Source organism: Rhizophagus irregularis, chromosome 6, assembly GCF_026210795.1.
Source record: "Rhizophagus irregularis chromosome 6, complete sequence".
NCBI lineage: Eukaryota > Fungi > Glomeromycota > Glomeromycetes > Glomerales > Glomeraceae > Rhizophagus > Rhizophagus irregularis.
In genome coordinates, this window is record NC_089434.1 from 2,453,319 (window position 1) to 2,466,904 (window position 13,586).

General features: G+C 31.0%; 4 protein-coding genes across 4 annotated transcripts; 2 read left to right on the plus strand and 2 right to left on the minus strand.

Annotated features, from left to right (window-relative positions):
• Positions 1-317: 317 nt before the first annotated feature.
• OCT59_026268 (uncharacterized protein) lies at positions 318-1,138 on the minus strand (the record flags this gene model as incomplete). The annotated part of the gene is made up of 4 exons (XM_066143064.1): positions 318-485; positions 576-877; positions 947-1,052; positions 1,124-1,138. 4 exons carry the CDS (start codon positions 1,136-1,138, stop codon positions 318-320), a joined length of 591 nt encoding a protein of 196 aa, XP_065992620.1.
• Positions 1,139-3,273: 2,135 nt separating this feature from the next.
• On the minus strand, positions 3,274-4,060 carry OCT59_026269 (uncharacterized protein; the record flags this gene model as incomplete). The annotated part of the gene is made up of 2 exons (XM_066143065.1): positions 3,274-3,554; positions 3,874-4,060. The coding sequence occupies 2 exons, from the start codon at positions 4,058-4,060 to the stop codon at positions 3,274-3,276; spliced, it is 468 nt and encodes a 155-aa protein (XP_065992621.1).
• Positions 4,061-4,578: 518 nt separating this feature from the next.
• On the plus strand, positions 4,579-5,060 carry OCT59_026270 (uncharacterized protein; the record flags this gene model as incomplete). The annotated part of the gene is made up of 2 exons (XM_066143066.1): positions 4,579-4,968; positions 5,049-5,060. 2 exons carry the CDS (start codon positions 4,579-4,581, stop codon positions 5,058-5,060), a joined length of 402 nt encoding a protein of 133 aa, XP_065992622.1.
• Positions 5,061-6,111: 1,051 nt separating this feature from the next.
• Positions 6,112-6,998, plus strand: OCT59_026271 (uncharacterized protein; the record flags this gene model as incomplete). Its single annotated transcript, XM_066143067.1, has 3 exons — positions 6,112-6,166; positions 6,244-6,466; positions 6,662-6,998. The coding sequence occupies 3 exons, from the start codon at positions 6,112-6,114 to the stop codon at positions 6,996-6,998; spliced, it is 615 nt and encodes a 204-aa protein (XP_065992623.1).
• Positions 6,999-13,586: the final 6,588 nt, after the last annotated feature.

Genomic DNA, 13,586 nt, shown 5'->3' on the forward strand with positions numbered 1-13,586 from the left:
ATTTTCTATCATGTTAGTGGGTAGCTCAGTTACGCCAAGGGTTCAAGGGTGAATAATAGGCGGAACGATTCCTCTTTGGTGAGGTTGGACTAACTCACAACGCTTAGTTTAGTTTCATTTTTGTAATTTGTTCTTCTAACATTTGCTTGTAATTCCGGTTTCTGTCTTCATGATAAAAATAGAAATAAAAATTAAAATATCTTACTTGTATAAAATTAAATTATTGAAATAATTAATAAAATCTTATCTTTACTTAATTGTTACCTCTAAAATAAACCTTATATTGAACAATTCAACAATTATTACCAAAATTTTATTCAGTTACCAATTTTACGTTTCTTTGCAGCTCTTGTATGAGTTTTAATTTCACCACGTGCAAAAATATCCTTCCCTGCACTTCGGCACAATGTACAGCATGGAAACAAGGATTTGTATTTCAACTTAAGACTTTCTGGAGGTTCTACCAATTCATTATCATGTCCACACTAATAGCAAATATCGCCATTATTAGTACTTTTTCGGCATGAATAATATGCCAATTCCATTGGCATTTCACAACTAATTTTTTCTCGTACAAAAATTTTGTTGTATAGAATATTATCCTCTGGTACAAATGGTGATCCACAACTGTAATCCCAATCATCTATGGAAATTTGGCATGCTATCTTATCTTCTGCTGATAATGCACGCTCACTGTAAAGACATCGTATCTTTCCATATTGAAAACATTGAATAAACTCACGAACTTGTGTATTTGTAAAAATGGATGATGGTACACGTTCACTATTTGCCATTGTTGTCATAAGTGTTGAACGATATTGTTCTGTTGTTCCTGACCGATATGCTGTTTGAAAATTAGCATAATGATCTTTATCCACTACAATTAATGAAATTTTGTTTGTCAAAGATTCTATATATAATAAAATAAAAAAATCTTATGACGCACTTGTAGAAGGAATAGGATTTGGAAGCCAATCAAGTGAGTCAAAAATGTCATCTGAAAGCCAAACAGATTGACAAATAGTACATGACAATTGACCACATTTTTTTATCTGTTTATAAAATAATGAGAATTTATTCTATTATAAATGTATTAAATTGATGCTTAAAAAATGAAACTAACTCGCCTGAAAAACATATTGACGCTGCCTGCTATGTGTTTTCATGAATTGTTGTAATTGTGTTTTTTTTGATAAAATATCACTTATTGTTTCTGAAATCTTTAAAGTTCGATCAATCAATAAAATTATTTAAAAACATTGTGTTATATTAGAATAAATATTAATGAATTTTCAGTATTAACGTTAAGATATGTAATTTTCTAAAATTACTTACATTAAAAAATTCATCAATCATAGTTTTATCTGCTGGATCATAGCACTGAAATGATTCATCATGTAAAACTAATCTTTCTGTACGACCTTCCAATATCTGTTGTACATGTGTTATACATTTACATAAATCACTCTGCAAAGTTTCATTTGTTTTAGCAGCAGCACGAATTTCATCTAATGTATCCAATTTAGCAAATGCAGTTTCTGATTCTGGACTCATAGTATCTCTAACTAACGCCACACCCTGTAATCCTAAATTCAATATAGACATGATCCTTTCTGCGGGATTGGTCCAGCTATGATGTGGCGCTGTACACATAACAATAAGCATATCAAAATTTCCATGTAAAAAAAGACAAATAAAAGAAATTTGAACTGAACCAAATATTGTTCGATGGTCTGGACTACCATCAGTGTAAAGGCATAGAATAGGAGGAATATTGTTAAGATGATGAGTAAAAATTGCGTTATAAAACTCAGTAGTATGCCTGATAGCACTACTAGGTTGGAATACTGTATCTTTAAATGAAACAAATACTTTTCCACTATAAAATGAATCTTCAATAGATTGGGAAATATTGCAAAAGAATATTACAGAAGGGGTAAGTGATAACTTTGTGAAATCATGATCACATGCAATTAAAGGAGTTTCTTGAAAAACTATAGTTTTTCTATTGCGAACACCAGTAGAAGTATTGATACCTTGTCCAACAGAAACTTTATGTTTATCATCTGCACATATAAATGAGACATACTGTTGATACAAAATTGCAAATTCTCATAAATATCGAAAAAGAGCTGCACAGTAATGTGTATCTGGATGGTCTTTACGAAGCTGTCTTGCTTGAACCATAAATTTGATATTAAAACATCCAGTATATTGTTTGGCACTTTCTGTTATTGGATTTGTTGGTTAAAACTGCAAATGTATCCATTCTTCACTTGGAATTAAAACAGTTTCAGGTATAAGTTTTTCATTTAACCGTTTAGTGATTATTTCACGAAGATCACGTATTGAAATAGCAAGTGGCATATATAAAACATTTCCATGTCGCCGATCATTAACTGCTGGTGAATTCTTAAAATATGAAAATTAATTAATTAAATATCAATACTTTACACATAAAATAAAGTAATTAAGAAAATAATTTACTTCATTAAAATAAGCTCCTATCTCATCCCAGAAGGTATCAAATTTTGTTCCTTTAAATCCATTATTTTGACATAAATCACATATAATTGATGGATCTTCCATTGTTAACATGAGTTGAAGCCGTTCTTCCAGCTCTTTACAAATATCATTTGATGTTACAGCAGCATTGCCACTTAAATCATAATATGAAATGCGTAAAATAGCAGGTGTAATATTCTTAACTAATGAATACTATTAGAATTATATATGACTATTAGTACATTTAATTCAAAATATTTTTTCAAGTAAAATTCAAATAAAATTAACCTTTCCTAACACATTTTTTCGCATTTGTCGAGTGAAATATTGTGGCAATTTTTCTTGAATAGTTGCTAGCACACGTGCTTGTGCAGTTTCTGATTGGTTTTCAGGATTAATTGGAACTTTCCAAATATAATTAAGGGTACCAAGATAATTGCCATGATAATACCAATATAAAGTAACAGGAAACTGTATCTGAAGATCTTTAATATAACGGTACCGTTGCATTGCATCTTCAGGTAAAAAACTATCCAAATTAATTTCGGTATAATTAGCCATATTGGATAGGTGATCTTGAAGTTATTGGTATTGTGCATAAATTTTTTGACAGGAATCTACTGTGTATACCTTTAGATCATTAGCTGGCTGACGTGCTGCTATATCACTCAAGTGTATTTGTTTCATAGATTTGTTAATTTGTTCTAAGTTGTTTGCATATTTTCGCATTGAAGATGTAAAAATAAAGACTTCTTCAATAATATTCTCCTAACTTTCGTTAGCTGCCCATGGTTGAGCTACTGATAATTCTAATGAAGAAGCTAATTTTTCAAGCTTGTCATGCTCAAGATTATATTTAGCATGCTTTCCAGTAAAATAATAAAGATTATAATTTTGTTCTTTTTGATATTGATCTAATTTATTGAATAATTCTCCAAGTAAAAGTGATCGTTCTGTAAATTTTATACGATGTGGATCTATGTACCACAATGCTGCTGTTAGACGTTCAACAAAACTCTTTCCAAAAGTATTTTGAGGACCCCGGATATCTAATATAAAGGTCATAATGGACTTTTGGCCAAAAACACCCCTTTTTCATGCTCAAAAAATCGTTTTTTGTAAATATCTCAGCATCCAGTAATTCAATTTTAATGAACATTTTTTTATTTTGTAGCCCTCATTTAGCTCTACAATTTAAAAAAAAGTTCATCAAAATTGGACCACTGGATGCCGAGATATTTACAAAAAACGATTTTTGATTTCAAAAATAAAAATGGGCCAATCTGCCGAAAGTGTGACTTATGACCTGTTTTGGAGATATCCGGGGTCCTGTATTTTGTGTTCCATTTCTCCATCCAACCATTTTACTTCGAAATAATTTAATGATGTTATTATAAAGTAAATCCTTGCGAGTATCTTCTTTTTTCTGTTCTGGAAGACAAATACGTTGTGAAATATTCATAATTAAATCAATTGCATTTGGTCTTTCTTGAACTGTAGTTTCAGTTGCTTCCAAAATGAATTTAATATGTGTAAAATTAAGTTCAAATAACATAGATACATCACCCTGCAGTCCTTCTTCTACATAAACCCACTTTTCTGGAGGCTTTCTTAAAAATACTTGAATACCTCCTAAATTTTCAAACTGGTTATTTGTTGCTATGTTAAATACGTTGTAAAACTGGCAACAGTCTGTAAGCAACACCTTTACAATCTTATCTGAAATGATTGTTTTTGCTTCTTTAAGTACACACTAAACATGGGGCCCGAAACCTCTATGAGGATTTCCGAAAGTTTCGGGTTTCGGAATATACGAATCGAAACCTCATCCGAAACCCTAAACTATTTCCAAAACTCGAAATGAAACCCGAAACCCAAAACTAGTTTCGGTTATCCCGAAACTAATCCCGATACTCTGAAACTAATTCCGATTCCCGAAACTAATCCCAATTCCCGAAACTCTTTTTTATAAATTGATTGGATCAATTGGATCATCAATTCGTCATTGTAGCTAAAAAAAGAGATTGATCATATTTGATAATCTTTTTTTTATAAGAATCAAGTCTTAAAAAAATGACGGATTGTACACCTTCAAATTCAAAAAAAAATAAGACTGCAATATATGGCGGACGCCCAAAAAAGCCTATATGGAGATTTTTTGAACAAGGAGAGGAGATAGATAAAGGGCATTATATTGCAATATGTTTGGCTTGTAGGCAGACTTTCCGACCTGGAAAGACAACAGCTATGGAAAAACATATAATTAGTAATTGTTTAAAAGTAGACCATTCAATTCGTGAGGCTGTCATATATATGGTAGAAGCACATGAACGTGAAATCTCTTCTGGTGCTAATGTTAAACGCCAAAATAATGATCAAACTATTTTGGAAGATTTTTATGAAAGTTCAGATTTAAGTAAGGAACGAAAAGAAGATATTGATACAGCACTTATTAAGGCATTTGTATGTTGTGGTTTACCGTGGCATCTAGTTGAGCATCCATTTATCATTGAATTATTTAAGCAACTTAGATCAAATTATAGTCTACCAGCTAGGAAGACACTTGCTGATACTACGTTAACACAGGAAATCCTACGCGTTAATGTAAAGCTATATAGGTTGCTTGAAGAAGAGAGTAATTTAACACTAGGCAAGTATATTTATGCAAAAGTTATACAAAACTTAAAAATTTTAATATTAGAATTTTTTTTTTGAACTTTAATTAAGCCTTGGATGGCTGGACGAGCCCATCAGGGAAATCTCTCTGGAATTTTATTATTCATCTTGGCAATGGACGGGATATTCTTTGGAAAATTAGAGATTTTTCGGGTGAAAGTCATACTGCTGAGTTTCTTGCTCAACAAATACAGTTAATTATTGAAGAAATTGGCATCCAAAAATTTGCGGGTATTGTAACAGATGCTGGATCAAATGTTCATTCTGCACGAAATTTAATTTCTGGAAAATTTCCACATATTCTTAACATTCGATGCATAGCGCATTCATTGAATCTTATTACAAAAGATTTGATTAAACACACATTTGCAAAAAAAATTATTCAATGGTGTTCAGTTATTGTGACATATTTTAAAAAGTCACATAGGCCTAAAGAACTATTAGAATTAAAAATTTTAGAAAAACAAATTGATGGGGGAGGATTAAAAACATATTTGGATACAAGATGGACAACTGTTTATGAAATGTTAAATTCAATTTCATGACTGGAATTGTGTCTCAAAGAAGTTGCACAACTTTTACTATTTGATTTTTTATTTTATAATAAACAAATTACATTGTTATTAATTTTAATTTTTTTTTTATTAAATATTCTTATAGGTTATTAATGAAAACTCTACTATTATTACAAGTGAGGCAGTCAAAACTATTATTAATCGGAAACGTAGGTTTTTTAATGATGTCTATGATTTATCAAATGTTATGAAGCCTATTAGAGATGCTATTCTTAGTCTTGAAAGCAGTAATTCAACGCTAGCAGATTGCTATTTTTCTTTGGCGTGTCTTGGTCAATCAATTAACAAAATTTCTGAAAATGAAAATGTTAACTTTCGTCAGCATGCAATAAAATCTTTTAATGAACGTTTTAAAATGTATGATTTTGATGAATATCTCTTATCATATTATATTCACCCAGGTTATAGAGGTAAAAAAATTAATATTTATTATTTTAATAATGATAATATAGATAGAAAATTAACAATTTTCATAATTAATAAATAGGTTCTGGTGTGAAAGCATGCCAATATCAAAGAATTCAAAGTGCAGCTGCACGTATTTGGCAACAAATGTTAAAGATTTCTAACATTGCTGCTTACCTCAAAAAATTTAATCACACCAAAAAACAATCAGCAGAAATTCTTTTGGCGCAAATTGGTGAATTCTACTTACAATCAGTACCATATAATACACCCTATAATTCACAGGTAAATACACCACTTAGCTGGTAGAAGATGTATACACCTGTTCCGCCTTATTTACAACTGCTCGCAATCAAATTATTCTCAATTATTCCACATGCAGCTAGTTGTGAGAGGGTTTGGTCGATTTGTGGATGGGTGGTTGGAAAAAGGAGAACGCGATTATTAACTGATAATTTAGAAGCTATAGCAAAAATACATTCTTATTATATTGCCAATAGTAGATCTGAATTACCTAATTATAGTAAAGATCGAACTGCTGATGAACTTTGCGCAATTTTAAATGATGCTAATCTTTGTGATGATGATGAATATGTTGATGATTATAACGAAGAGGAAAGTATAAAGTTGGTGTCAAGTCCACCTGTTGATGATGATCGTGAACAAGTTCCATCTCAGAATTTGGAAATTTTACAAGTGCTAGATCTGGATTTAATGTTTAGAGATAATTTAACCGATAAGCAATTAGAATTAGATGGGATTGATGATTTTATTCAAGAGTTAGATAAGGAAGACGATTTTGATCCAGATTTATTGGTTCAAAATTTTAATTCATAATTAATATAATTTCATGTAAATATGTAATAACGTTTAAATTAGTATAGTATTCATATATAATATAATTTTAGTTATAAATATTAATAAAATTTAGTAAAATAACATAAAGTTTCGGTTATATTTCGGTATATAAGTTTCGGGATAGTTTCGGGATAGTTTCGGGTTTCGGGTTTTGGAAAATAAATGCATGTTCCGAAACTAAGTTTCGGTATATACCTAAACCTAAAGGGTTTCGGGGAGTTTTGGTTTCGTGCCCCATGTTTAGTACACACACAACAAAGAAACCCATTGTGCAACAAAGATATTGGGTACAAAATTGAAAAAGTATATTTATATGTTAATAAAAAGTCACGGCCGATCTATTGGTAAAATACGGCTGATCTAATGGTCAATTTTAATGATCTGATTGTAAATCACGTGATTAATTTTAACCAATCAAATTGATAAAATATGTGTTGTTCAACTGTCCTTTATTTGTCCAATGGGAGAAGGGGTTATGTTAAACAAAGGTTTGGATTTGAGCGGCCTAACTCTAGAATCAATTATTCATGATGCTGATGTCAACAAAAATCCACTTTGGATTCTTTTTCAAGACATATCCAAAGCTTTCGACTCGGTTGACCTAACTATGTTACTTTTTGCTCTCGAACGTATATGCCTTTCAGCTCCTGCTGTCAAGTTTATTCTTTCACTTTTTATGAAATGCACTAGTAGCATTTTCACTGCTCATGGATCTACTCCTGCCTATAGGGTTCACATTGGTATTGACCAAGGCGAAGATATCTCTCCTCTTTTATGAGTTATTTATATCGATCCCTTACTTACTGTCTTAAAGAATGAAATAATGGACCCTTATGTTCTTTCTATACCTTTTTTGATTGCTTCTCAAAATTCTTCCCCTAATCTATGTGTCAACAATTTAGTATTTATGGATGACTCTACTCTTGTCTCCTCATCATAAGCTGGCATGAAATCTATGCTTTCTATTACAAAAGAATTTTATCAGATTAATAATACCTCTGCCAATCACAACAAATATGTGTTAATTACTAATTCTTTACCTTTAACTTCGAGTTCTACTCTTTCCCCTATTACTTTTAATTTAGAATTATCCTCTTTAAATAGTGTTCCTTTTATCACTATTACTTCAATTTCTATGACAACTTCTTTTCATTTTTTAGGTATTTGGTTCAACATTAAAAGCTCCCGTGATTTTGTCAAGAAACAACTTAAACGTGAATGCAATTCTTTTGCTGTAACCATCTGACCTGTGAAACTTTCTGCCAAACAAGTTGTGTATTTACACAATGCTGTCCTCATTCCAAAACTTGAATATCAGATGCAAGTGACTCATTTGTCTGAACTGGACTGTTACCTAATAACGAGAAGTATTCGTTCTGTGGTGAAACACAAAGCTAATTTTTCCCGATCTTTGCCCAATCCTATTTTATTTTTATCTCAAGCGTTGGGCTTGATTAATTTGTTTGCTCATCAACGACAATGTCATATTACCAATTTATTTTTAATGGCTAATTCTTCTTCTTTTTTCATTCAATCTCTTTTTATTTATAGATTGCGTTTACTTCAATATAATTTTTTGATTCCTATTTCTCCCCTTTTAATTAAGGACTGGTCTATATGGTTTTCTTTTTTTTCTTTTAAGAAGGATTATATCGCATGCACTATTGCTCTCCTGAACTCTACCCCTTTTCATTTGCTTCATACTTAACTTTCGAAGCTTCTGAATTTACCCCTGCTGGATGGACGCGTTCCTTTATTTGAATGCATAACGCCGAAAGCCTTTAAAGCTTATTTGCCTATCCTGCGTAAATGACAATTGTTTTATTTGTTACAACTTGTTACTCCACAAGGCACGCATCTAATTTCTTGGAAGGCCTATTATGATAATTTGGTTGGACGACACGGCCCTGGTTATATTCCCTATTCGTATAAAGATATACAACTATCTTCTACCATTCCTGATTCTAATAATCGGTTGATCGATGAATATATTATTCCTTCATCTACGACCAATTTTTCAAGTTACGAATTGGAATCTTGCTTTTCCTCTCTTCCTACCACCATGAACTGGATTGTTACATTGGATGGCTTGGGATCTCTCCTATTTGGTAAACAACTTTTGGTCCAGGCTAAAAGTGATACTTGCTCCATTGTACATTGGATTTCTTCTGATTGTGATTCTTCGCCTGGCGATATCATCAAGCTCACTCCCTGTCCTGGCTGTGCTGCTCATACTCCTTTACTTCCTTCCAAAAAACAGAATGATGACTTAACTCTTTGTACTATACAGAATGTCTCTCTACAACATTCGTTGATTTTGCCTACTACTAATGAGCAGATTAGATGCAATACCTCTGAAGTGGTCTCACTTTATACTTGGGCCAATATAGAAGATGGTGTTTGTTTACATTATAATAGATGGGATATTGCTCCTGATTTTTCTTCTATAGATGCCATAGAAGCTCCTGTTACTTCCACCACTATTGAATTCTCAGCTGCCGCTGTTTTTGCCAACTCTCCTTTAATTCCTTCTATAGATTCACGCTATATCTTTTTCACTGACGGGTCTCTTATTAACTTAGGAACTCCTGACGTCTCTATGGGCTGGTCTTGGATACAAATTGTACCGGATGCTGGCTTTCCTAACTCCATTGCTACTCATGCGCATGGTATTATTCAGGATAATCCTTCCTCTTCCCGTGCTGAAGCTGCCACTATTTACGCAGTTTTAACCATTTCTCCTTGCAACTCAGAAGTTACTATTTATACTGACTCGCAAACTGCTATTGATGGCCTTCGAGGTTGTTCTACCTCTATTTATTCGAATAGCTGACTTTATTACAAAACTACAAACTTTGAACTCTGGGCTATTATCGAACATACCATCCTTTTCAAGAATTTGACTGTGCTTCCCGCTAAAGTTAAAGCTCACTCTGGCAATTATTTAAACGATTTTGCTGACTCCTTGGCCAATACTGCTCATACTGCATCGTCCAGTATTTTGATTTCTGGACTGGATCTTGCATCTGCTCATGATTTTGTTTTAACTTATGATAATGATGTTGTCTGCAAGTCCAATCCTAGACACCTTCTCAAACAATATTATCAAACGCAATTAATGCGTGACTTTTTACAGTTGACACGTTTTACTTTACTTCTTTATTATTATCTAATATAGATTATGTTGTTGACTGGGATCTTACTTGGTTTACTTTGAAATTCGACCCTCTCATGATGCATTTTTTACCTTTGATCATGCTTCACGGCACCATACCTTTAAATTTAAACTTTTCTTGGATGATTTACCTACGCTGGAAAAGCTTAAGAGAACTTGTCCAGACTTATACATGAATGAATTAACTTGCTGTTCCTGTATTGACCGCATGGAAGACTTGATGCATTTTTTTATGTGCAAAAAATGACGTTTACATATGCAACAAATTTTTCAATCTTATCAAAACCATTTGATTTCTAAAATCCAAGAAGCCGGTAAATTGGCTGATATCGATCCAACTCCGTTTATTACTAAACTTATTTCTCTTTCATGCTGGTCCTTTTCTTCTACAAATTGGTCCTCCTACGCCCTTGTCTGTGGCTGTTTGCCTAAACTCTTCATTGACTTATTTGTCAATTTGTCTATTCCAAGGAATTCTGCGATAAAGGTTGTCGCTGCTATCTATAACAATTTTGTTCAGAAATTCAGAAGACGAATTTGGAATCCGCGTTCTTATGAGAAAAGTAGATAGGAAAACGTGATGAATATTACTTATAAGTTGAAAACTACTTCAAAGCCATCTAATTTGCCATTGCTAACGTACACATTTTACTCCTCTTTACCATCTATGACCCTACATGATTCACGTAACTCTGAAACCAATTGGTTGAAAAACTCGATGAAATTTGGTTTGCCTTGGTTCAATCACTTTTCAGGTTTTATGGGTCATCTAACGATGCTACTTAATAACAGCTTTTGCAGGATAGAGTGTCAATTTTTATAGTGGGCGTGCTATTCGTTATTTTGTTAGCATAGTTGCTTCTACTTTGGTTGGAATATATCAAGGAGGAAGATCTGGAGAAATTTAGTGTAATGCGATTTTTCTTTTTTAGATTAATTTTTCACTTTATTTTTTCTTAGGAGACTATATAGTTTTGTTTTTAGTTAGTTTTATTTTTATATTTTTATTTTTATTTTTTTGTAAATTGTAAAGTTTGAATAAATTTAATAAAGATAAAGGCTACTATGCCACGTTTGCCTAGTTTTTGACCAGTAGTAACTCTCTCCTGAATTTTTCAAAAACGAAAATTCTGATGAAAAATATTTTTTATTATTTTTAAAAAATAATACAAAATACTAATAAAATTTTATATTCCCAACTCAAAGTCCTCTAAAATGTCTGGTAACTATGCCAAGAGAGGCTGTAGTAGTCATAACTCTAACAGTAGGAAAACTACCCATCACGAAAGAAAAATAATAATAACTCTGATAACTCAAGCTCCGATGGTGAAATAACTATCCAGCAAAAGCGTACTCGTACGTTTACTGAAAACTCTATGGAAGAAGATTATGTTGCTGATGACCAGATGGCTGACGTTGGAGTAGATGGTCCTTCCTTTCCTCCTCAACAAAATATCTCTGGCGAAAATACTTTGACCTTTTCCCTGAAAAATTCTGCTGTGCCAACTGCGTCCAGTCACGTCACGTCTTCTGGAAATGTAGATGCGTTTATGCATGCACCTTCAAACAAAGACAAGCAACAACCCCCTAACTCGTCGCCCGATTTGGATATCAATGGTGCTCCTTCTGGTGATCATAACCCAGATCCAGTGGTGATTCCCGCCATGATCAGAGAATATTTTCAGGCTGCAGCTGCGCCAAATGCTGCCCCTGAATCCCTTAAAAAATTCCCTACTAATAAGGCTTTCATTGAAGCTGTAAACAATCTTTTTTTAGAAACTTATGATTCATACACTGGCAAAGCACGTATAATTGGTTCTGGCGAAGCCAACGCCTCGTTATTCATTTTCATACTGCCGAAGCATGTGACTTATGTGCTGGTTCTACCCATCTTGAGTTCCCTGATTTGGTATTCCATGCATATGACCCTCGCCAACTCCGATCTAATGAAGATCTCCAAGCTATCTAAGTTACCACCCTATAAAAAATATATATACAGTTAGTATACTGTATTTTCGTATTTTGCGAACAGTATATTTATAGTATTATTACCGTATAATTACAGTATTTTCACATACTGTATATATTCGGTATTCTGCACATCGTATCATATATACATACGGTTTTCATACAGTATATTTTTCCAGTTTTACCCGTATGTTTTATACTTGTAAACAGTAGAAAAACTGTATGTTTTATACCAATAAACAGTATATTGTTTTATATTTATATTGCGAACAGTATACTTTTCCAGGATAAACTGTATATTTTATACTGATAAACAGTACTTTTTTCCAGTTTAAACTGCATATTTTGTACTGATAAATAGTATATATTATTTAATTAAATCGTATATTTTATATTTGCAAACAGAATTTAAAATGCATTTATAATCAATAAAATTTTTATTAAATAATATTAAATATACAAATATTTTTTATAAATAATATAAATAAAAAACTAGTATAAAATAATATACTATTTGTAAAAAAAATAATATTAGCAAAATATAAACAAAAAAAAAGAAATTTAATTAGTAATATTATCATTATTTTAAATATAAAAAAGGAATAATAAAAGGTTAGTAAAAAAAAGAAATTTAATTAGTAATATTATCATTATTTTAAATATAAAAAAGAAATAATAAAAAGTTGGTAATATTATTAATATATTAGTTAGATATAAAAAAGTAATAAAACGATAGTAGTAATGTTAGTAATATATTAAAAAATTTAAATAAAATACATAAAAGTAATAAAACGATAGTAGTAATGTTAGTAATATATTAAAAAATTTAAATAAAATACATAAAAGTAAAAAAAAAAATATAATTAATATATGTTAACATATAATATTAATATAAAAATAAAAACATAAAACGGTGTACATATAGTTGTTTAATTAATATTGTTAAAATTCACCATTACAATTCCAGAGAGATATTAGTGAAAGTCAGTAATTGTTAATTGATATATGTGCATATCACTTTTTGTATAATTAGTAGTTTGGTACAAATATATATATTATATATTATCAAAATAAGTTTTTTATTTAATTTTTATTATTATATGTTAAAATAATTTTGGTATTCATTTTTATTGTCTTTTTTTTCTAAAAAAAAAGAAGAGAAAAGAATATTTTTGAAAAAATAAACAAAAAATAAACAATAACGTGTTATTAATGCATGTAATCAGCAATCAGCTGAATTTTAATTGGTTAAATATAGAAATGTGAAAATTAAAAAGCAGAAGTATTTTTTTTAAAATTTAAATCATACAGATTGTTTTTAAAGTTTAATTAGTAATTTAAAAGTTCTTTTTTTTAATAAGAAAATTTGTAAAAATTTTTCTTAATACTGCTTAATTTTTAAATTAAAGCCTTAATACTAAATT